This window comes from Phodopus roborovskii, unplaced genomic scaffold, assembly GCF_943737965.1.
Source record: "Phodopus roborovskii unplaced genomic scaffold, PHOROB, whole genome shotgun sequence".
NCBI lineage: Eukaryota > Metazoa > Chordata > Mammalia > Rodentia > Cricetidae > Phodopus > Phodopus roborovskii.
This window is the reverse complement of record NW_026126433.1, coordinates 6,217,184-6,242,051: the sequence shown is the minus strand read 5'-3', so window position 1 is coordinate 6,242,051 and position 24,868 is coordinate 6,217,184. Positions and strand designations below refer to the sequence as shown.

Genomic DNA, 24,868 nt, shown 5'->3' with positions numbered 1-24,868 from the left:
ACTTCATGCCCACCCCCAGCTCATCCCAGTACACCCATCATAGTTTGTGACTTGCAAATTATGTCCCTCAAAGATTTAAAACCTACAAAAATCTTGACAGCAATGTGAAGACTACAGACTACATTCTAAATGCTGGTTTTCAATCAAACAAATGACTTGGGGATGAGATGTAGGTGTTGTATGTTTTTGTTTTCTGTGCTGTGAATTTTAGAAAGGAAATTTCAACATCGTGGCTGGCAAAAATAGAATGAACAGCACGGCAGGAGGTATGGATTTTCAAAGGTCAAGAAGCTTTGCTGTCAGGACATCAGCTTTGCCATTTCACTTTCCTCAAGGGGCCCTGCCTGTCCTGTGGAGAGACAATGAGTCTCCTCAGGCAGCAGATCTGCACTTTCTCTTCACAGATCCCAGTGACCTGTGTCTTACTTCCTCTCACATAACACTAAGAGTAATCGCAGAGCAGTGCAATGGTCTCACAGAGCAAACAAAAGGGAAGCCTACTCATCAATTTGGAGTTTCAGATTTCTTATGTATGACCTTTTCGCATGAGTAAAACCAAACAAATAAAAATCAGATGCCCCCCCCAAAAAAAAGAGAAAGGAAGAATGGATGTCAATGATGCCCGGACACAGTATGCACAGCTACCCACAAACAAGTTCAGCAAAACAAATCCAATGAACACCCCCAATCTACTTACACTTCTGCCATTATGCACCTACAAGCAACCCTCAGAATGCTGCTGAAAGTTTACCTTCCATTTGTAATACAAGACATATTGTCAGTTTTCCAAACCAGCCTGCCCCTAAAGACCTTATCAATCAGCTTTCCACTCCTGCTGTGTGTACAGTCCCTGATTTACCTAGAGTTCGACAGAAACATTTCCTATGCTGGCCAATATTTTCCCATTAAGGTGTACATGAAATAATAATGTACCTACATGTTCAGTGAGAGTCCTCAAAGGTCCTGTGACCTCATGAAAGTGCATTTCATAATGCTCAGTAGTTTATACTACCTAACAAGTTTTTGTGCCATGAGAAGGTAAAATGGAAAAGAGCCACATCTGTCTGACCCAGCTGAAAGCATTGAGGGATAAGATTTCTCCCTAAGACAAACACTAGGTAAAAACATACAAAAGTGCTGCAGAGAGCTGCCAGTCATTTCAAGAATGCCCTACTGGCTTACTCATGCTGAAATTTGCATAAAGCCTTTGTTGCTAGGCACCTTTCATGCATCATCTCCTTTAACCACTCCAAAATACTGAGCGGGCTTCCTCTGCCAGAGAAAACTGGAGCTTCCAGAAACTGCAAGTGCACCATAGCACCACAGAGCTCGCTGCTGGAACCTCAGTTTTTGTGTCTTGCTGGCACTGCGATAATAGCGTGGGCAAACACAGACACTCGCAGACACAGGAGAAGTCTAACAGACACCCATAAAAGTAATTGGATAAAGCCCAGACCTCTCTGCTTCCATTTTAAAGCACATATCTAATCACTCACTCATGGCTGTCCATGTCTACTGGCTGCATTAACTATTGTTCTCATGGCTGTGACAAAATACCTGGCAGAAGCAATTTAAGGAAGGAAATGTTTATTTAGGTCAGATCAAGGATTCTGTCTACCATATTGGCAAAGTCCTGGTGGCAAGAACCTGGCCATATGCATCCTTGGTTAGGAAGCAGATATGTCCAGCTCCTGTCCTTTTTATTCAGTCCAGGAGCCAACCCAAGTGATGGTACCACCACTTTTAGGGCGGGTCATCATACCTCAGTTAACCTTCTCTAGATTGTTCCTCACAGACATGGCCCCAGCCTCATCTCCTTAGTGACCCTAGATACTGTGAGGCTGGGAGCCAGCATTACCCACCACACCTACTAACAGCAAAATCAGGACGTCCTTCTAGAGTCATCTTCCATTCTGCTTTTTCTCACACACCCTGCAGTTACTTTTTGGTAAATCCCATCAGCTAACATTCAAGGTGAAGCTGGAGCCTCCACTGCTCTCCGCTGCCTGACCCACATCAGCTCTTGACTGTGTCAGCAATCTCAGAATAGGATTCTTGCTCCCAACCTTTTCCCATCTAGTCACTGTCCACACACCAGCCACGGGTGTCCACTGCAGGCAGTACCCATCCTGTCCTTCTGATGCTCAAGGTCCTCCCTAGAAATCTTGGCACTGGTCTGCAGCATTTTGTCAACTCACTTCCTGCAATGCTTGAGCCCTCTAGCAACTTCCATGTGAGTCGCTTTGCTCCAGCCATATTAGCCTCCATGCTGCTCCTCAGAAACAGCAGGTACAATTTCACCTCGGTCTTCAGACTAACAGACCTGCCTTGATAAAGACTCCTGCTCTTCTTTACTTCATAACTCAACTCTCCATCCCTCACTCCCTTCCTCCCTTAAGCTAAGCCCTCCCATTTCCCTCACTCCTTCCTTATGAATAAACCTTCCCACTTCCCTCCCTCTGGCTAAACCCTTTATCACTTCTTCTCACTAAACCCTCTCCTTGTACCTAAGCCCTCTCTCCCTCTCTCTGATTAAACCTCCCTCCCTCTAACTAAGCCCTCACTCTAACTAACCCTCCCTCCCTCTGACTAACCCTCTGTGGTAGTTTGAATGTAATTGGCTCTCATAAGCTCACTGGTATTAGAAGTGGAAGAAAGAAGACTGTCACTGTGGGAGTAGGCTTTGAGGTCTCCTATGCTCAAGCTATGCTTGGTGTATACACAGCTCACTTCCTGTTGGCTGCATATCAAGATGTAGAACTCTTAGCTCCTCTCCAGCACCATATCTGTCTACAAGCCACCGTGTCCCACCATGACAATAATGGACTGAAAGGACCTGAAAGCCAGCTCCAATTAAATGGCTTCCTTTACAAGAGTTGCTGTGATCATGGTGTCTCTGCTCAGCAATAGAAACCCTGACCTAGACCCTTCCTTCCTTTCTCCTTCCCTCCCTCCCTCTTTTCCTCTTTCCTTCTTTTTTCTTTTCCCTTCTTTGCTTCCTTCAGGTTCTTCAAAAACTAAAAAGTAAGTTTATTAGCAAGGCCACAAACTAGTAATACCTTCCAAGTCACAGTGGCCAGTTGACAAGATAGACTTGCAGGTTTTACGTTCTCTTTATCTCTCTCCCTATTTAAATGTGCTAGGTTGAGCCATGCAAAACTGCTATTAAGTAAGTCAAATACACCAAATGTCTACAAGTCTGTGTTGTTTGGTAGCTCTCTGAGGATCTGTGATTTTCTCCACTGTTTGTCCTACACAGGTACTAAGTGCTCCACATACCACAAGTGTTTGATGTGTGCTTGCTAACACCAATGTTGAGGCACATTTTAATGAACTGTACATAGAGGAGTGAGGAGGTAGCTTACCTGTTGGACAGTAATCACTTTACCTCTGGGCCTAATTTAGCCAAACTTACCAGGCCCTACTCAGTACTGAAAATTAGCCAGCCTGCACTATCTTTGAGGTTTCCTGGAACTCAAAGCCTTATTTCTGGCACTTCAAAGACTTCAAGTCTTTGCACTTCACTGACAGCTTCAGAAGAGAAGGTATGGATGGCTTTATGCTTATACTCCACACAGGGCTGGAAAAATCTGTGGGCCAAGCCATGGAGATGCCGCACAGGCTCTTTCCAGAGTGAGGAGTGGGAAGAAAGAGAGGGAACCTGCATCCCTCCCACAACTGTCTCAGAGAGCCCTAACCAATCTCGGTATATATTGGATATATTATATTTCCCATTTGTTATTCTCTTGTAATTTTCTGCTCCTGATGCTTCCTGGTGATCAATATGGCCTTTATGTATTTGCATAAAATTATTTCTTCACTGGAGTAAATGCTCAATGATTTCAGGCTGCTTCCTCTGAATCTGGGTCCAGCTTAACAAAGAGGCTGACACCTCACTACACTCTTCTCTTACTGGATCATCTACCAAGCTGCATGAAGTTAGGAATTCCACTCTCTGGTTCTCATCTGCAGACTGGAAGCCATCATATCTCTATTTCACCAATGAGTTCACACTCAGAAGTATCAACTCAGGGCCAGCAAGATAGCTTAGCAGGTAGAAGTGCCTGCTGCCAACCTTGTAGGCCTGAGTTCACTCCCTGGTATTCACATGGTAAAGGGTGAGAACTAACCCGCCCACCCCCAGTTGTCCTCTGGCATCTATGTGCACACTCACACACATAGACACAGATAGAGAACTGTAATATATTACATTTATGTACTTATTCAAAATCATTGCAGTACATGGCTTTCTGCTTCTGTTCCTAGTACTATAACAAAATGCCACATGCTGGGTGATTTACAAAGGGGAGAGGTTTACCTTCTCGCTTCTCGCTGCTCTGGAGCTGAGAATCCCATGGTTCAGATGCTAAATGGCATCAGATGAGGGTGGGTTTTCCATGGATGGCATCTTCTCAGGGCAACGTCTGCCATGTTATAGGAAAGTCTCTGGTTTCCTATGGTCTCTGCAGCAACCTCCATTCTTGAGCTTTTCAGGTTCAGATGGGACACACAGTGGCTGTGTGAGCAGCCAAGAGTTTAGTTAGAGCAAGCCAAACAGCAACAGCCCCAGTCCTCACAGGAATGGGCTTGCATTTCTCTTCATCCTGTTATCATTTCCTTGTGCATAGGATTATGAAGGGGAATTTAGGTACCCTGGAAGCTGAAAGATCACTAGGTGAAAGAGTAAAAGCACTCTGCTCATGACTCCCTGGCCAGGTGTTCTACAGACAGTCCACACTGACCCAGGTTCAAGTACTATAACCTATTGTTCTTTATTACCTACTTCATGGCCCTCCCATTTTCTTCATATCTCATCATTGAGACCTTGAGCAGGTCCATCCAAAGAGACCAATGGCACCTGTTGTTCTCCGCATCCTGTTTCTGGTGGCCCTGTGGTCCATCCCTCACAGAGCTAACCTCCTGCTTAACAGGAAAACAGAAGCCCAGAATAGGATGTAAGAGTGTGGTGCCCCTCTGTAACATCATTAATCCTGTTCATAAGAGTGGGTGCTCTAAGAGTGGGTCATCCCGTGAAGCCCCACCTCTACAGTTCCCATGAATTTCAAATGATATTCAGACCACAGCTGGGGATATAGCCCAGAGAGTAGAATGCTTGCCTGACATGCAAGAAGCCATGGGCTCCACCCCCAGACTGTATGAACCAGTGTGGTAGTGCACACCTGTAACCCTAGAACCAAGGAAAACTAGACAGGGAGATCAGAAGGTCTATGTCATCCTAGACTACATATTAAATTCAAGCCCCATCTTGGAAAGAAGGGAAAGAGCAGAGAGAAATAACCTAATGCTTATACACTAGATAAAATAGATTTTTAATAATTATTTTTGCACTAGAAAATATTAGGTTCTGAAATTGGAAATAACTTTCTTGACAGATAATCACCTGCCATCATCAGACATATTAAGCAAAACATAAACATTTTGTAGCAAACAAGCACACAGCAGAGAATGTGGGGAATGTGTCTCTTGTCAAGCATGCTATTCCTGACATAAACACAAATTTATTTACAAATGACAAGGCAAAAAATAAAATTAGACCATTTGGCTTGAGTTTTGACACAGGAAAACATCAAGGACAGCTCAAGGACTGTATCCTACCAGACCAAGCTCCCAGGAATGTAAGACAAACTATAATGAGGTGTGTAAAGCCAGTGGAAGATGTGGTAAAGTCATGATCTTCCCTTCACCTGGAATCCTCGAGCATCACTTGATGCTCTTCTCCAGTGTGCTCAGTATAAGTACATTTGCCCTTCTTCCTCACCACACACAAATACTTGAAAATTTCTTCCATGTGCACATGAGAGTCTGGCCAGTACTGTCTTCTCATCCCAGCAGGCATCCATGACCTGCAGCACTCTCTGTATAAGTTTACCACCATCATTCTCCCAACATCTTTCATATTCCACCCAACTCTGTTCCTAAGCACCTTTCATTTTATTGCTTTCCCATAGGTAGTGGGTGGCACAACTCTCTACCTGGATCCCAGGGAGAAGCTTGGAAAGCAGTTCGGTTCATCTATTCCCTCTAACCCATTCCTGACCCACGCCTTCCAAACATTACCTGATCTTTTCATCATCTTTCATATTCCCCCTCAGATCCTCCTAGGATTGCTTCTGTGACATCTAATTCCCTGTTTCTCTTTTCATCCTTATTTACCTCATCTTCAGCACAGGAATTACTTCTTTGATTAAAAGTATGAAAATATGTGATTCACTTATGTATATCAATTAAGAGCCAGAGATACTGCTCAATTGATAGTGACCCCTGAGCAAGCATGAGGACTTGAGTTCCACCACTAGCATTTACCTAATAAGCTGGGCATGGTGGTATGCACTTGTGATCTCAGTGCTGGGGAGGTAGAGACAGGAGAACCCTTAGGTCTCACTGGCCAGTTGACCAAGTCAAATCTATGAGCCTTAGATACAAGTAAGAAACTTTGTCTCAAAAAATAAAATGGAACCACATAAAGAAAAAGAAGAATAAGGAGAAGGAAGAGGGGGGAGGAGAAGGAGGAGGTGGAGGAGAAGGAGGAGGGAGGAGGAGGAGGGGGAGGAGGAGAAGGAGAAGAAGAAGAAGAAGAAGAAGAAGAAGAAGAAGAAGAAGAAGAAGAAGAAGAAGAAGAAGAAGAAGAAGAAGAAGAAGAATTTCTTTGGTCCCAGATACATAGAAATCTCAAGTAGGAAGGTCACTTGAGATCAGAATTTTGAAGCCAGCCTTGACAAGACCCAATTACAGAAAACAAAAGGAAAATAAATGAGCATTTGAAAGAGTCAATGCATAGTAGGACTCTACCTTCTTTAAGACAAAATATAGGACCTCTGCCTGCCCTTTGTGAAGCTTATGGACTTTCAATATTTGACTTATCTTTCAATCCCCTTTCTGAACCTAGCTTCTATACAAGCCAGAAACATGGACATCATCTCAAGATGCTTAAAGAGAAAGCACAATAGCACTGTCATCCTTGACACCAATCCAGTGACAATAGAGGGACCATATTCAGAAAAACAAAACTATAAAGGCTCCACATCAGCTGCTAGGTGAACAGCCCACTTAACTCTTCTCACCAGCCTTGAGGCAAATAACTTCTCCATGCTTTTGCTTCCTCATCAGTTGATGAAGCTTGTAGCAGTTTATAACAACTACATTAATTAAAATACCTAGAGTACCAGTAAATAGCAGATACTATAATCCCCCTTGTACCTTAGGAGAGAGAAATTAAGCAGCAGAGCATAGTCTGAGGAAGTGACCAGAATAAGAAGAGAAACTAAGATCACACCATGGGGAGAGCAGATGGAGTATGCGCAGTTCACAGAGAAGCAGTGTTGTCAAGATTGAACAGCTGTTTTGGAACATCTGGAAAAGAATACACAGTATAGATGGAGGAGAAGGAATGGGACTCAAGACAGATTCCAGATCAGGGTAAGAAAACATTTTCAACTAAATAGAATGTCTAACAATGGGATGGGTTGTGTCTATGAGTTCCCTACCTCTAGAGGCATTTAGCCAGTGTCTGGAAAAGTCTTCATTTAGCATATTCCAAAGGAGATTATGCAACTGATACAGTGGAGAAGGGAGAGTCTCAGGTGACAGAAGTCTTCTGTGTCACTAACAGCAAAGATCTGTTAAGTTATAGTTTGAATTGAGTCCTACCAAGCATGGGTATTACTTTCACCTTCTAGTTGATATGCTCTCTTGTTTATCCCGTTTACCTACTTTCCCAGTGCTGAGCAAATTTCTTCAAAACGAGGTCCTGGCTGGGCACTCAGGGTGGAATACACAACATGTCCTCAGGTAGCAACTACCTCTCTCACGTTTTCTTTTCATTGGTAGGCATTCGTTGGGGAATATTTCTTCACACATGTGAAGATGTGTTGTGTAATTGGTGTAATGATGAGATGAACAGCCAATAGCTAGGCAAGTGGTATAGGTAGGACTTCTGAGCAGAGAGAGAATTCTGGAAAGAAGGAAGGTGAAATGGACAGCCAAACTGAAGGAAGCAGGATGAACAGTACAGAGATGAGCTAACACCACATGGCGAACACAGATCAATAAGAATGGGTTAATTTAAGTTATAAGAGATAGTTGAGGACAAGCCTAAAATAAGGCCAAGATTGTATAACTAATAATGTCTCCATGCCATTATTTGTGAACTGGTGGTATGAACAAGAAAGTACTGTTACGGACATCTCTTTAAAAGCATAGTGATCTCCAGGCTGTGTGGCACACGCCTTTAATCCCTGAACTCAGGAGGCAGAACAGTTAGATCTCTGAGTTCAAGGCCAGCCTGGTCTACAGAGTGAGTTCCAGGACAGAGAAATCCTGTCTTGAAAAACCAAACCAAACAAACAAACAGAAACCCAGTGACTATTTCCTTCTCTGCAGTCGTTCTTCTATTTCCTTGCATTCATTTATATATTTTGAAAGCAGTATGGCAAAAAGTAGCTTAAAAGGACCTTTATTTTGGCTTGAATTATTCTTCTAAAGATTTATTTCATTATTGTTTTAACTGTGGGGGGAAGGAGTATATGCACCTGAGTGCAGCTCTTGCAGAGGTCAGAAGAGGTCATTGACATCCTCTGGATCTGGAATTGCAAGAGGTGTGAACTGCATGGCATGGGTGCTGAAAAACAAACTTGAGTGCTCTGCAAGTACTCCTAATATGCTCAACATGCACTCCCACCACAGAGCTATTCCTCCATCCCAGTGTTACTTCAAATATGGTGAGAACGATGAAAATTTAAGAAATGCAATCACCTTTTTATCGTAATGTAGTTGAAGCTTTGGTGGGATTGCATTAGAAAGAACTACTCACTCGAATTCCAGCTATTCCAATAATTTCATTTTAAAATGAATGGACTTGGAGCTGAAAAGATGGCTCAACAGTAAAGAACACTTATGCTCTTCCAGAGGACTGGAGTTCAGTCTCCATCACCTACATCAGATGGCTCACAACTGCCTGTAACTCCAGTTCTAGGGGATCTGACACCATCTTCTGTCTTCAGCTTGTACCTGCACACATGTAACATGCACACACACACACACACACACACACACACAAACACATAACACTGTGAAACCGTGGTTTAAATACATTTGCTGTATATCCAGTTTAATTGTCCTGATTGACTCTCAGATGGGCCTGTCTTACCTCATTTTCATACTGGGCTCTGAATCCTTTGAAAATAATTGAGAAAGAAGGCTTGATGCCTGGTGTGATTCATCTTGTACAGTCCTTGCCCTACATGTATGACTAGTCTTTCTCATAAAATCTCATTACTTTTGAAGATATTTTTTCCCAATAGTTAATTTTCTTAAATTGTCTTAATTTTAAATTGATATATAATAATTATATGCATCTATAGAGTGTGATAATTCAATAACTAGTATTCAGTATGTAATTATCAAACCAGCGCAGAACATTTCTACCTCCTTAAACAGTGATCATTAGCTTAGATTATGTTCTTGGAACTCTCTTCTTCCTATTATTTACATAACAAGCTATGTAAACCCTAGTAATTCAATGCCTTTTCCATCCCTAACCACATACTTTCAGTTCAGACTCAAGTTAAAATGAGTGGTTCAAAGTTCCTCATGGATGTGATGAAAGAACAGTATAAATTAAATTTTTGCAGAAGCTTAAGAATGTCTAGGGTGGGGGTAGAAAACTCAGTTGATAAAGTGTTTGCCTTCCAAACATGAGGATAAGTTCCATCCCCAGAACCCATGTCAAAAAGCCAGACACGGTAGCCTGAGCTTGCAGTCTCATTATGAGAGAGAAAGAGACAGGTGGGTCCCTAGTGCTCACTGACCTACCAGTCTAGCCTTCTTGGTGAATTCCAGAATTCCTTCTTGATGATTCCAGGTAAGACTCTTTAAAAAAAATTAAGATGCATGATGTCCAAGAAATAATACCTAAAGTTCACTTCTGGCTTCCACATGTGCATACAGGCCCATGTACCTACATACACACACACACACACACACACACACACAGAGAGAGAGAGAGAGAGAGAGAGAGAGAGAGAGAGAGAGAGAGAGAGAGAGGAGAGAGAGAGAATGGCTACAATATAAATTATTTTGTAATGAAAATAAAATAAATAATACAATTTAAAGTGGCTATTTTGGCATAGTTGTATCAAGAGATAGATCTTGGTAGGCAAGCCAATAGTCAGGAGACTATCAAGTAATCTGGGAATGGCAGTGTGATGGGAGTTGGAGTCAAACTGAACTATGTTTGACTCCTAGATTTTCCACTTAAAAACTTGAGCAGAGGTTGTCTCTGACCCTTTTGCCTACTTGTAGGTCCCTTTGCCTCCTACTGGGTTACATCTACCAGCCTTGATGTGATCTTGATGTGATGGAATGTGCCTGGTATGCCATGCTTGGTTGATGAACCTGGGAGGCCTGCTCTTTTCTGAAGGGAGGCAGAGGGGGGTGGATCTGGGGGAGAGCAGAGATGGGAGGGAGAGACCGGAGGGATGGGAGGGAGGGGAGACTGCAGTCGGGATGTAATATATGAGACAAGAATAAAAGGTTTTTTTTTTAATAGCTAATTTAAAAAAAGATTTGAATGATCTTGGTCAAGCTACTTGATCCCTCCTAACCTCAGCTTCCTCTTCCAAAAAACTGAGGGTGTACTAACATATACCTGATCGCAACTTAAGGAAGGAAGGGTTTACCTGGGCTCACAGCTCCAGGGTATAGACCACCAAGGCAGGGGCGTCGTGATGGCAGGAATTTGAGGCAGCTGCTCACATTGCATCCACAGTTAGGAAGCAGGGAGTGATGGACACTGATGTTCAGCTCCAGTCCTGCTTTTCATTCAGTCGGGCATCCCAGGCCATGGAATGGTGGAGCCCATATTTATGGTAGGTCTTCCCATCTCAGTAACATAATCCAGAAAGTCCATCAAAAACATGCCTAGAGCTTTGCCTGCAGGATGATTTTAAACCCCATGATGGTGACAATCAAGTCAATAGCGGGATTCATGTAAAACATGGGACCTATTGCAAAAGTGGAAAGAATGGAAAGTTATTGCTGTTGTTAAAAGTGGCACAGTTATGTGGGCCTTGGTGTCGCACGCCTTTAATCTTAGCACTCGGGAGGCAGAGGCAGGCAGATCTCTGTGAGTTTGAGGCCAGCCTGATCAACATAGCTAGCTAGTTCCAGGACAGACTCCAAAGCAATACAGAGAAACCCTGTCTCGAGAAAGAAAAAAGAAAAAAAAAAGTGATAAAGTTATGACTGCAGACCCTAAAATAGCCCCAGGCAGTAGCCACTGGTGTTTTAGAGTGCTGAGCCTTCAGTGCAGTATTTACAGTTGTAAAATCACAATAAACCTCAAACAGTGCTTTAAAGGGTATACTGTGCAGAAAGTAATTTTATTGCATGTTGAAATGCTAATACTTAGGGGACATTAGGCCAAGTAGAATAAAATATACCATGTAAATTTATCTCCCATTTCTCTGTATTCTGAATGTAGCTGCTAGAGATTTTAAAGTGATGATCATGGCTCCCATGCTCCAATTGGTCAGTTGCTTCTCTCATATATGATGAGGATATATGGACTAAGGCCGGCTGATGGACCAGACAGCGCATGAGGAGTGGGACAGGATGAGTGCCCCTTGGTTTTCTGTCTAGCTTGTGTCCCTCCTTCTCTCCATGCACCTGGCTCCTTCTAACCTGTAAGAGCTGCAGTAACTGCTCCCTGCTAGGTCAGGTCCGTTTTCCTCGGGACACAGCTCTGTGCCCTGACTGCTCTCTGGTTCTAGTTTCTGGCAGATTCAGGGCATAATGGTCAGCTCATTTCTTTGTGGGAAGGAGAGAATTTACATTTATTCCTGCTAGCACATTCCCCAGCTCTCCACACATCTCTCTCAGAAGCAGAACAATTACTGGAGACAAACATTGCAGCCTTAATTGTCACAGACAAGGAAACTGGGATTCAGAGAGGTTGAGTATTTAACACCACTCACACTGCATAGAGCATGAGGTATGAAAGCAATCCCTTCCTCTCCCTGAAGCCAGAGTCATCTCTGCAAGTAGGTGGGTATTGAGGAACAAGTGTGAACAGAGAATCCAGGTCCTATCAGTCACTCTCCTTCATATGTGGTTTTTCGTAGTCCTTTGAATAGCAAATTCCTAATTTAGAGCCCAGAACCATGTTCACAAAATGTAGACAACTTGAGCTCTTTAGCCAAATTCTTTTAAGTCATTTAGATCACTTGCATACTTTCTCCTAACTGAATCATCACCTCATCAGCAACTTCCAGACAACTGTGAAGATATGGATAAAAAAAAAAAAAAAAAAAAAAAACCTGAATGTCTAATCTACTATTTATCAACAGTCTGTCACCATGGAATCAAACATTTGAACAGGTTTTGCCTTGACCTGGCACCATCAAAGAAGAAACATTCCTTTTCCTTTATCTTTAAACACAGTCTCCTCTCACACTAAACCTAAAGAGTCTTAGAAATTAAAATACACTTTTCTCCAGCTGCCTACTGTACTTTGGGCTCCAAAAACCCACACTATTATACTCGGCAAAAGAATGCTTCTACCTCTGGACTGATTTGCCTCTGAATGCCCTTTTATCTATAACTGTAATCCAATAAAACAAACAAAACAAAACATCCACTCTCAAAATTGGCACCTGTGGGGCTAGAGAGATGGCTCAGCATTTAAAAGCACTTAGTGCTCTTTCAAAGGATCCAGGTTCAGTTCCCAGCACCAGTTATCTGTAGGCTCCAGTTTCTTTTGGGCCTCCTCAGGCACTGCACACACGTGAACATACAGACACACAGACAAATATTATTACACAAGAAATGTAAATCAATATTTAAAATAAAAAATGGAAATCTAGCTTAAAATATCTCTGCTATATCTTTTGGCTTTTAAATGTCAATGTTCTGTGCTGGAGAGATTACTAAACAGCCCCATTGGAGCTCAGGCTCAGCCATTCTCCCTCCAGGATCTCCTAGGCCCTTATCCCTCCTCGGCCAAAGGGAGTATTCAAAGCAAAGCAATCTTTGTGCTTCTGGGAACAGAAGCGATCATGACAAACCCTATCTGAAGCTGAGAACGATGGCTTCAGAACACTAGGAACAGATTGTTACACATGTGAGCATGGTCAGAGGCATTACTAAAAGAGCTATGGACAAGCTTAATCCCAGTGCACTCAGTGACCACTGTGGTGGGCAGAGTGGCACCCAGAATATGTATTTCCTCAGCCCCAAAGTATCTCTCACTAACTCACTGTGGCATCAAAAACTCCCTATGATCACATTGTTAACTCATCTTTGGAAAGAGACTGAGACCCAGGCAAAGCTGTGTAGAAGAAACAGAAAAGGCTGACAGCAAGACAATGTTCCATTATGTCCTACACATGTCTGTGCAAGTCTTTTGCCAAGATCAACATTGACCTTTATTTGCCTTGCCATTTGGTGCTGAATCTCTGCTCGTTGGACTTCCCTAGATTTCCCATGTGCAATGCTAAGCACTTCATTGAAGAAATCAACAGAACATATAATAGAAATTATATTTAACCAAAGATAGTTTCGAAGTCAAGTAACTCATAGAAACAGACCTCGGTGGCAACTTTCCAAACAATAATAAAATAATGTTTTTCAGATGACAGAAACCCTTGATTAATCTCTTTGAATTCCCTCATGTTATGTTCCTCATGTATGAGGAACAGGAGGGAAAGAGCCTCCATTACAGACAAATTCATGGTGAGACAATGCCACGTCCATACCTTACATTTTCTTCACTCCCTTCTTGAAAAATTAAGATTTATTGTACATACGTATGCCCTATCTAAGCTACTGTTCTATTACCATGAAAAGATACTATGACCAAAGCAACACTTATAAAAGAGAGCATTTAGTTAGGGGCATGCTATAGTTTCAGAGGTCATCATGGGGGAGAGGGGAAGCAGACAGGCATGGTGCTGAAGCAGTAGATGAAAGCTTTACATCCAGACACAAGTGGGGGAAGAGGATGGGCCAGGCATGTGCATTTGAAATCTCAAAGCCCATCCCCAGTTACACACCTCCTCCGACAAGGCCACACTTCCTAATCCTTCAAAGACAGATCAACTAATTAGTGACTAAGTGTTCAAGTACATGAGCCTATAAAAACTCATTCTTGCTCAAACCACCACATGTGCATAAATTCCTATCAGTTTTAGTCAGAGGAGTGTCTTCCTGCTGTGGGCAGGAAGTCAAAACTAATCACCATGCTAGGAGCCATTGAAAGCTCAACCCTAAGTAGATGTCTATGTCACAGTCACCTCTCCTTCGAGGCTCAAGGAATACTTTGGAAGATTGATTAGAAAGGATATAAAAGCTAGAGAAGGGGTGGATTTTGTGGAACCTGTCTTGTTTCACAGTTCCAAGATTGAACCATTGCTATTCAATCATGGAGACCCTCCCTGGAGATCTGTAGGTTGTACATGGTGGCTAGGAGAGGGAAAAACAGTTTCTCCAGTGGTGTAGCCACTAGCAAGATGTCCATGCTCCTATAAGTAATCCTCATGAAACTCATTAGTTCATAAAAATATTTACAGATTCATGAATGTCTACTGAACATGTTTGACATTTGTTCTAGTTTCCTTCTCTGTTGTTATGATAAAGCCCATGACCAAAAGCAGCTTAGAGAGAAAAAGGTTTATATGAGCTTACAGATTACAAATCCATGACCAGGGGTAGAACAGGGAAGGAACTCAAGACAGAAACCTGGAGGCAGGAACTGAAGCCAACGTCATGAAGGAGTCCTGCTCACTGCTTTATTCCTCATGGCTTGCTCAGCCTGTTTTTTTCTAATACAACCCCAAGATCACCTACCCAGGAAGGGCACTCTCCACAGAGGGCTGGGACATCCCACAATAGTCAGTAGTCAAGAAAAATGCCTTGTAGGGAGGGCCTAGGCCCTGCCCCAAATGATACGAAAGACTTTGAAGACTCCCCATGGAAGGCCTCACCCTGCCTGGGGAGCAGAACATGGAAAGCTGGAGTTTGGTGGGGGTGATAGGGGAGGATGAAAGGGTGAGAGAACTGAGATTGACATGTAAAACAATCTTGTTTCAAATTTAAATTTAAAAAGGAAAATAAATGCCACATAGACATACACACTGGCCTATCTAACAGAGACATTCCCTCAGGCAAGTTTCCCTCTCCCCAAGTGACGCCAGATTGCATTGAGTTGACAAAAACTAACCAGCATTACATTAAACTGTGTCAGTTTTTAAACTAAGTTCATTTCCTTGTCATTCTATATAAACACAATACAAATGAACTGGCTTTTTGGAGCCTATTCCCTGTAGTGGGATAATTTACTCAGCCTTGATGGGGGGGGGGTGATGTTTGGTCCTGCCTCAACTTGGTATTCCAGACTTTGTTAACTCCCCAGGGAAGGCCTTGCCTCTCTAAGGAGTGGGTGGGAGATGGGAAGGGGGAGAGATGGGGGTAGGAGAAGGGGAGGGATGGAGAACTGGGGTTGGTATGTAAAAAGAAAATGAAAAATTTAAATAAAGAATAAAAAGCACAATACACAATGCTTTGAGGTTGCAGATGCCATCCACACATTAATTCACATATATAATGTCACACTGCTTTCACACATAGAGCTTGCAGCTATTCATGATTTCATCCTGTCACCAAGCACGTAACAAATTAACTCATTCATCACACAAATTCTATGAGGAAAATCCTATTCTTGTTACATTCATTTCATATAAAGCAGAAATGGAAAAGTAATACATTCATCTAAGGCCATAGAGATGCATATGAGTGAAGTCTATGTGGGCCTGCCCACCCACATTCTGATTACTGTGTTTTAATTCTTGTGGGTCGTTTTTGTCATTGTTGTTGTTCTACCAACCTCTCAAATTTGATGTGATGAAAAATGTAGTGAGTCGGGAAATAAATAAGAATATAGCCATAGTTCTCAGCAAACAGTTTTCTTCCTTTGATGCAGCTTTGGATATGTGGCTTTCTCAAAGACATACACGATGAAAGGTTTTAGAGGGGAGATGCCTTGGAATAAATTCTGCTTGGTCCTGCTTTGTACTATGTGCTTTTCTGAATATCAGTCCTCTTCCTGATAAATGGAGAGAGATTGATGAGAGTCCCTTTTGGGACTGAGTGAATGTGTTAGTTACGTTATGTAGAAGGACCTCATTCTTCATGTCTGTCATTGTCTTCTCCCGTACTCTATAAAGAACTCTTATCAGGTCTTGCTCCCCCTTGGTTCTCAGCTGAAATGGTTGTGATAGTTAATACAGACATAGAGAATGAATGATAGTTTCATCATGAATATGTCATTTGTACCAATCTAGGCAGCTCACATGAGTCATGAGCAGGTTTTCTTACAGCAGCTGTGTATGTGTGATGCCCAATAGAGTGAAATATTTAACAATTAAGCTGATTTTAAATATGTAGCATAGAAGGAATAAAAATGAACATCAGTTGTGATTATCCACTTGAAAAGCTCATTAGGAAATGAATTATGGAACAGTGGATTAATTAAGATCATGTAGAAATGTACTTTCCACTTCCGAAAAGAACTTCTTAAAGATGATATGAATCACACATAATGGCTTCATATGGCCAGTTTGAACAAAATATCTGCCATTTCCTCCAAGTGGAAAAAACTAACATTTACTGACTTCGTGCTCAATGCCAGACATTACTTCCAATCAGCCCCATGGCAGTCCTGCCCGATATCTGTTATTACTACTATATTCTTGATGAGGAAAATGAGGCTCAGGGAATTTAACGATGTATTTAGGTAACATAAATAGGGGCTTCAACTTGAAACCAATTTCTGAGTTTTCTCCACGGAGCCTGGAGATGGCCATTTCTGGTGGCTACTGACACTAGACATACCTCATTCTTCATAAATATGCTCATCCATCTCTTCCTAAGGACAACCACCCAGTACAGTGTCTAACATGACCTGTTCCCTCATCTAGACTGAGAACCCTGTAAGAGGTGTGGTGGTTTCAGATTGGGGCCTGCCATGTAGTTCCATCCACATGTCAGATGAAGAACTGAACACTGAACTAAATGAAAGAATAGAGGTTGACCAATCCTCTCTTGTAGGTGGTAGAGGCAGAAGGAAAGGAAACATTTTGGCCTTAGTCATACAGAGACAGAATGAACCTACTCCCAGAGCTGCTGAGTAGACACTCATTATGAACCAAATAAAAGACAGGTACATTGTTTAACTTGGGCTGGCATCCTTCCAAAACAGAAATCAAATATAATTATATGAACAATAGTTTTCTATATGTCACAGAACAGTGATCACCACCCATCTCCAGACTCAAGGCTCCATGAATGGTCTCCCAGCTATTGAAAAACCATTTTCAGTAAACACTAGGGAAATACTTTGAAACTTGTCTGGCTCTTGTCAAGGAGGCAACTACACTCAGTTTCCTCATTAACTCTCCATTAACTTCTCATTAACTATCCATCGAAGTGGCAAATGGGCCAGAAAGTTCTTATTCCTGTCATAAGATATCTTTAAGACTACTCAGATCTCCAGATGAAACCCACACTGAATGAAAGGGTGGAAAATAAATGGGTACCCATGAGAGAGATGGAAGACACAGCTAGAAAAAAACAAACAAGGAAAGATTGACCACTAAGTCAATTTCAAAAGAGAAAAAATTAAGAAGAACACAAGCAATGACATAAAATTAAGCAGGCTGAGAGGTCTGGTAAGGCGTGGAGAGACAATAACAATTTGAGACACACTGAGAAGGTTCAACAACCCACAGGGAAATGAGGTTCATGCACCAGTAGAGGATAGAGGTTGCTTGTTCTTCTGGCTCCTCTTTGAAGAGCACAGTGCTTAGGACAGGACTGGTGCTATGGTGTTCACAGCAGGCAGTAGACTGGGGTATGCAAGACACCTTTATAAGTGCTTGGCAAATAGACACCCAAATAAATGAACTAAAATAAAGTATATAGTTGATTTGGGAGGCAAATAGCACAACAGTATTAAAAAATCGCTCCCAATAAATAATGTTTTCTAAACTAAATCAGTTGATCTAAAATTACTACCATACATTTGACTTCTCCTCCAAAGGCCCTGGAGCCAAAACAACTCAACCCTTAAAGAGAGAACATATAATTTGCTGTCTCAAAGAGAGAAAGCCTCATACATTAAAAGCAACCCTAAATGCCTGTGGTTAGAGTGACCTTTTGCATTGCCACTGTGATGTCATTAGTGTGATAATTTTATGCAAGATTAAGCATGTAATTATGTGTTAAATAGTTTCATTGGCTCCTGCTTGCTCACTCAATAAAGCAGGGTGCATTAAGAGTGTCCCGTACACATAGCTCCAGGCCACTGACATTCTAAAACGGTTTCCTCTCTGCTCTTTGCCAGCTCCATATCTCACTCACACTTACAGATGTACCCTCCAGGCCCAGCACTGTGAGCTTCTGGCTCCCAGAAGCCACTGTGCATAGCTGCCCTTGTAGAGCAACCCAGCTGAAGTGTCAGATTTCCCTTAAATAAATTCCGAACCCAAGATGTTGTGCAGGGTTTCACACACTGGCTATGCCTCAGAATTAGCTGGATAGGAACCACGAAGATAGCTCACAGGACAAAGGCACTTGCTTCCAGGCATGACATCCTGAGTTTGATCCCTGGAGACCCATATAAGAGAACTAAACCAAGTCATGCAAGTCACTCACTCACCTGCGCTACTGCTGTGGCGCCAGCACATGGACTTCATTCATTTGTGTATTTTTACTATTTATTTATGTATCTGGACACAATTTTCTGAAGGGGGGGCAACAATGTCAGGGACCCAAACCTGGAGCTTGTTCCCCTCCCAAGAAATCATGTCCAACATGCAGCCCACATGGCATGTGCATCCCGGGATAGCTATGAGGGTGGCCCAATGGGGAATCATAACTCAGCTAAACTATTGTGAGATTATTGTGCATGTGTGTTGTTGTGTGACTCAGTTATATGGTCCTTCAGTGTGAACACTATAGGTGACAATGACAGGTTGAATTTTTGACAATGTCAAAAGGTTGGATGGGCCTGAAAGACAAAGCTCTCAATTTTTTAAAGATTTATTTATTTATATTTGTGTTGCATGTGTATGTACCTGAGTGAGTTTGTGTTCACTGAGTGCAGTGGGTGTCCTAGGGGGACAGAGGGCATCTGGTGATTGTGAACAACATAATGTGAGTGCTGAGAACTGACCCCAGGTCCTCTGAAAGTTTAATAAGTACTCTGACGTGCCAAGCTGTCTCTCCAGTCTGCAGCCCCAGAATTTTTCAATAATTCTAGATGTCTCCAGCACACAACCATACTCAGTGGCTCTGCATTCTCAGTCCTCTTGCTCAGGACAAATACCAGACCCTAATGCTAATGAAGAAGTATTTTGATTTTACCATCTCAATAGTTCTGACTGCCACCAGCCCCATAGGACAGGAAAGAATCGATTCACTCTTGTTCAGGTACAAAGCAGCTTAATTAGATTTTTTTTTCTTCTGTCCTTCCTTTTGTTTTTGTATTTAATAGTGGGGAGATAAAATGATGGAAAGTGATGCTTAGTAAATGCCTATCACATGGAAATATACTTGAGGCCCTCTTGCATATATCGCTTACTTTATCTTCCAAACCACCAGGTGGCGAGAATTTTTCCTTCCGTATTTACACCAAAACTCAGAGCTGTTAATTGGCTTGCACAAAGTCACACAGTTGGTAGACGATGATGCCAAGAGGCACACAAACAGCTGGACCATCTGCTGTTCATGTTCATCTTCTTCTTCTTAGGCCATGCTTCCTTTTCTAAAAGTTCCATATTGAATGAAAAACTCAGTCAGCAATCTAAACTTTCTATCTAAGTTAATGAGAACAGAACAGAAATATAGCAGTTAGAAGGGAAGAGAAGCAAAGTGTAGATGATCACAGGGCTGGTTGCAGCGCAACTGATAAAGTACTTGCCTAGCACTCATAAAGCCCTGAGATGATAATCCCCAGTATCCAAAAGGCAACTGTAGTGACACATACCTGTCATTCAAGCACCCAGGAGACAGGGGCAGAAGGATGAGAAGTTCAAGGTCATCTTCTGCTACATAGCTAGTCCAAGGCTAGTAATTGTCTCAAACAAACAAATAAAAACTTGGAAGATGCAGAAAACACTAAGCTGGTTGGATAGAGGAGATGCCAGCTGTCTTTGTCAGAACATGCAGCCACAGCCAAGGCAACCATCACATTTCTGATGGTCTCTTACACTGTCAGAGCACAGCCATTTCCTGCCAACTGTGCACTTGGCATGTCGGACACAGACCTGCACTGCCGATGGTGACACCCTATCTAGCAGGGAAGAGGGAACACATGCAGACAGGATCATCATGCCTTGCTTAGTCAGGGGAGTGGAGACAAAGAAGCTGCTCAGGGCCATCGGAGAAAGCTCCATACAAGGGGACATCTGGGGTGGCCACCTAGTAGTAACAGGGAATGGCGGCAGCTAAATCGAGGAGACAGCGACAGTGAGGTGGGCTTGGACATGGAAAGGGCCATCAATACATTCCTGAGACAAGGAAAGCACCCCACTCTTGCTGACTCCCTGCTTTCTTTGAAGGCCGAGAAAGGTGTCTTTGTATGCAGACGCATGTGCTTGCATGTAAGACCAGAGGTCAGCTGTAGGTGCCACCCTCTGGAACCGTCCACCTCGTTTTCTAAGCTAGGGCCTCTTGTTTGCCAAGCAGATCAGCAAATCCCAGGGATAAGCCTCTCCCCTCCCCAGTGCTGGGATTACAAACCTCCTCCACCATGCCTGAATTTTGTAGGAATACTGGAGATTAAGTTCAGGTCACAGGGCAAACACTTTCCTGACTGAGCCATCGCCTCCCTCTCCAGAAGCAGGTCTCTCAGGTCTGTGGGTTTTAATCCACACTCAACTCACCTGCAGCTGTGAATCAGTGCTCTGCAGATGCCCCACCCCCACCCCAGTCTCTGCACCACTCAACAGTACAATGGCCCACAGTCTAGAACAGCCGCTTCACATGGGATTCAAAACTGCAAACATTTATGCTCTCTGTCTCTTGACTGATGAAAACTCAAAGGAAACAAATGCCTCAGAAGGGAGAGTTGAACTCCTGAACCAAAGGGTTAAGAGGGCTGTCTACAAATTGCAGTGAACCTTCAGCCAGCTCCTACTGACAAATTCCAGGCAGGCATTTTCTTTGGAAGCCTGAAAATACTGTGGCCTTTAAAAACCAGAAATGCTGCTCATTTTAATTAATGGTGAACTTAGAAGGTTTTAAATAATGATTTGTCTTCATGAAGGAAAACAGTGATAGAAGAATCTGCTTATTGGAATAACCTCAGTAGATACAAGTCCTTTCCGACTGTTTTCAGACTATTAATTAGAATACACACACACGTCTTTCATTTCCTCTTTCTGCATCAACTTAAAACAACAGAGCCAATGTGCCTTTTATTGACCCCTGGTCAGAAAAGCACCTCTTCACTTTGAATTATTTCGGAGCACCTGGGATTTCCGAGGTGTGTCTATCAAGTGTGGCCAATAGGTGATAGGATGGCAGCATTGACTAGCTTACCTCTCTACCCATCCTCAAACTGGACAGCTTATCTTTCTGTCTCTCCTACACTCCCAACCCTTTGGGGGATAACTAGAGCAGACACAAGCATCTACAAATCTACCCTGAAATAATCTTCAAAGTTCAAGTCAATCTTATTCTTACAATGTAACACATTTAACTCACACCAAATCACCCTGATCTCCTGGAGGTCACCTAGATAAAGAATGGGTTTAGTCCATGTTCTGTCATGCCTTCCAGGGAACAACTTTACACTCTTAATCCTTCTGCCTCTATTGCTCAAGTTCTGGGGTTGCAGGTGTACCACATGAAGCCTAGATTCACTTTCTCCCCTTCCTACAGCTGCGGAGAAATATATCCAGATGGATCATCACATCCCTCCATTATCCTAGGAGACCAAGAGAGACCTCTGCATCCCCACTGGTGACTAACTTCTGTGGCTTCTTTCTCTGTGTGTGTGTGTGTGTGTGTGTGTGTGTGTGTGTGTGTGTGTGTGTGTCCGCCCCCCCCCCTCTCTATCATTGACTCGGGGATTTCAGAAAAGCCCAATTCCTAGGCCTTTTCTTATAAACCCAGACTGTAAGGACCAACCATATTCTTAGATTCATTCTTCAGTGTACTGAATGCCAAGATAATTGAACCAAGAAAGGTCTTAAATAATTTGTCTGAAACCAAGGAGAGTTGAAAACACTGAGCTCTAGAAAGTTTATGTAGCTTCATCAAAGTCATACACACAAAACGCCAACCCATTCTCCTCAACCCTTGCTGCCCAGTGTTATCTTCAGGGTGATTGCAACCTGGAGCTCCACAGTGATTCAGACTTCTGGGCCCCACCCACATCCATTGACTGAGCTTTGAGAAGGACTGGGCTCACCATGGGTCACTACAGACACAATGAGAACTCAAGGCAAACAGGAATGTGAAGCATGGCTCACCTTTCCTAAATATGGCCAGGTGCTGGGACACAGCTCAGGGGTAGAGCGCTGTCTGGATGTAAGCAGAAATATCATCGGTTATCTTGAAATTACATCACTACCTGAGCTTCTGGTTCCCACGGCATTGCTCTACCATAGTTACACAGTTGTGATCCCATGCTTTGTGGATAGATAGTGTATGTGTGAAGTGCCAAGCATGTAATAGGGAATACAGTACAGTTACCAATGCTATTTCCAGACTCATAGTCATCATTAATATCAATACCATTGATCATGCACACTGGAGTCATTTTTTCAGCCTTTCTTGGTTTCAATGCATTAAATATCATTTAACTTCCATGTTGGGTTATCTTTATGATACTTTGTGTTTCTGTTTCTCTAGAAAATTATTAAGTAGAGGGCTGGAGAGATGGCATAGAAAGGATCTACTTTGGTTCCCAGCACCCACATTAGGCAGCTCACAACTGCCTGTAACTCCAGTTCCACTCTGGGCACCTTCACTCATGTGTCCATGCCCCTACATATATACACACACAGAGAGAAATAAATAAAAAGAAAGAACAGACCTAGAATATTTTCCTAAAGAAAATGAATCTGGAAAATACTGAAGAATAGCTTATTTTGATGCTGTGTTAAGAAACAAGAAAGCCCTTCCCCAAACCAAAGAATACTGCATGCTTGCCATCTCCTTCTGGATCCCAGAAGTTAGGCTGCTAAGAGCTCCTAGGCACATGGACTGATTACATCTCTAACAGGATCCCTGAAAGCTCAGCTGCTGTGAGCTGAGCCCACACTGGCAACAGTACATATTAGGGACGATGCTTCCCTGCAATCTGCACTTGGGAACCTGAGGCAGGAGATTCATAAGTTTGAAGCCAGGCTGGGCTGAAAACTGAGACTCTGACTCAAAACCAAGAAAAAAAAAAAGATATTTGACCCCAAACATGTCACATGTGAACCATAAAGAAAATTTTGAGGAGGAAGAAGTAGCTAATATTTGTTAAATTACATCATACTTGAGATGGAATCCAAACTGATTCTGTGTTGTGAAGGAAGCATTGATTTTGACACCAGTGAGAAAACCAGGATTCCATGAGGCAGTGGCTCCCCCGCCTGTCAGTGCAGATAGTAAAGGAGCACGCATTATAAAAATGGATGCAAAGTTCTGGGGAGGGGCCAGGCTTCCGTGAAGCTACTGCCTGGGAACACACTCAGCATCCCCACGATGTAAAAGCCCAGGATTGTTCTGGAAAGCTGATCATCTGAGCTGTTGCTATTGACAGTTAACCGCAATGTGTCCTCTGCAGGTCTTTCTGCCACTCCCACCGGACTTCCACCGTGAGGAAAGGCGCTGCGGGACCAACATCCTCTAAGATGTTTATATGGACCAGTGGCCGGACCTCTTCATCTTATAGACATGATGAGAAAAGGTAAAACACTTGACTCTGGGTGCTCTTGGGCAGAATTTACAGAATAGGCAGTCACAGGGGACAATGAGGCTACTGTAGGCCACTCTCTTTGTCAATGTGACCTGATGCATGCTTGAAGAATATGGTCCTTCATGGTGGGGGAGATACGGTGGCAGGAATGTGAGGCAGCTGTTCACGCTGTACCTGTAGTCAACAAGCAGAGACAATGCTCCTGCTGTCTCTTACCCAGGAGCCCAGCCTCTGAGATGGTGTTGCCACATTCAAAGTGAGTCTTCCCTCCTGTGAGTACCAGTTTTATGTCACCTTGACACAGCTAGAGTCATTTGGGAACAGGAAACCACAACTGAGAAAATGCCCCACCAGACTGGTCTTCAGGCAAGCCTGTGGGTTATTTTCTTGATTAATGATTGACACGTATGTAGGACCACCCCCAGTCAGGTGGTCCTGGGTACTACAAGAAAGCAGGCTGAGCAAGCCATGAAGAGCAAGCCAGTAGCAGCACCCTCCATGGGTGTGCATCTGCTCATTCCTCCAGGTGCCTGCCTGGAGTTCCTCCTCTGACTTCCTTCAGTGATAGAGTGTGATCACAGAATTGTAAGCTGAAATAAACACTTTTCTCCCCAGGTTGCTTCTGGCTACCTCCTCAACCAAACTTCTCTGAAAATGACTTCACCATATGCCAGGGATGTGTTTCCATGGTTGTTATAAATCCTGGGGAGATTGACTATCATAGAAACTGCATCTCCTGTTGTAAAATGTGGGAAGGACTCTACACCACAGGGCTGGGGCTTTCGACACTCTGGCCTTTGACCTCCATTTCTCCTCCATGCTCACTCACAACCAGAGGCACTGCAAAACTATTCCCTGTCAGAAACACCCTCCCTTACT

General features: G+C 43.0%; 1 protein-coding gene across 2 annotated transcripts in view; it reads left to right on the top strand.

Annotated features, from left to right (window-relative positions):
- Positions 1-24,868, top strand: part of Kcnmb2 (potassium calcium-activated channel subfamily M regulatory beta subunit 2) — a 265,278-nt gene that overhangs the window by 209,007 nt on the left and 31,403 nt on the right. For both annotated transcript variants that reach the window (XM_051185847.1, XM_051185848.1), the window contains one exon: positions 23,858-23,980. In XM_051185847.1, coding sequence (XP_051041804.1) covers positions 23,925-23,980 — 56 coding nt within the window. In that variant the 5' untranslated portion in view covers positions 23,858-23,924. The remainder of the gene's footprint in view (positions 1-23,857; positions 23,981-24,868) is intronic.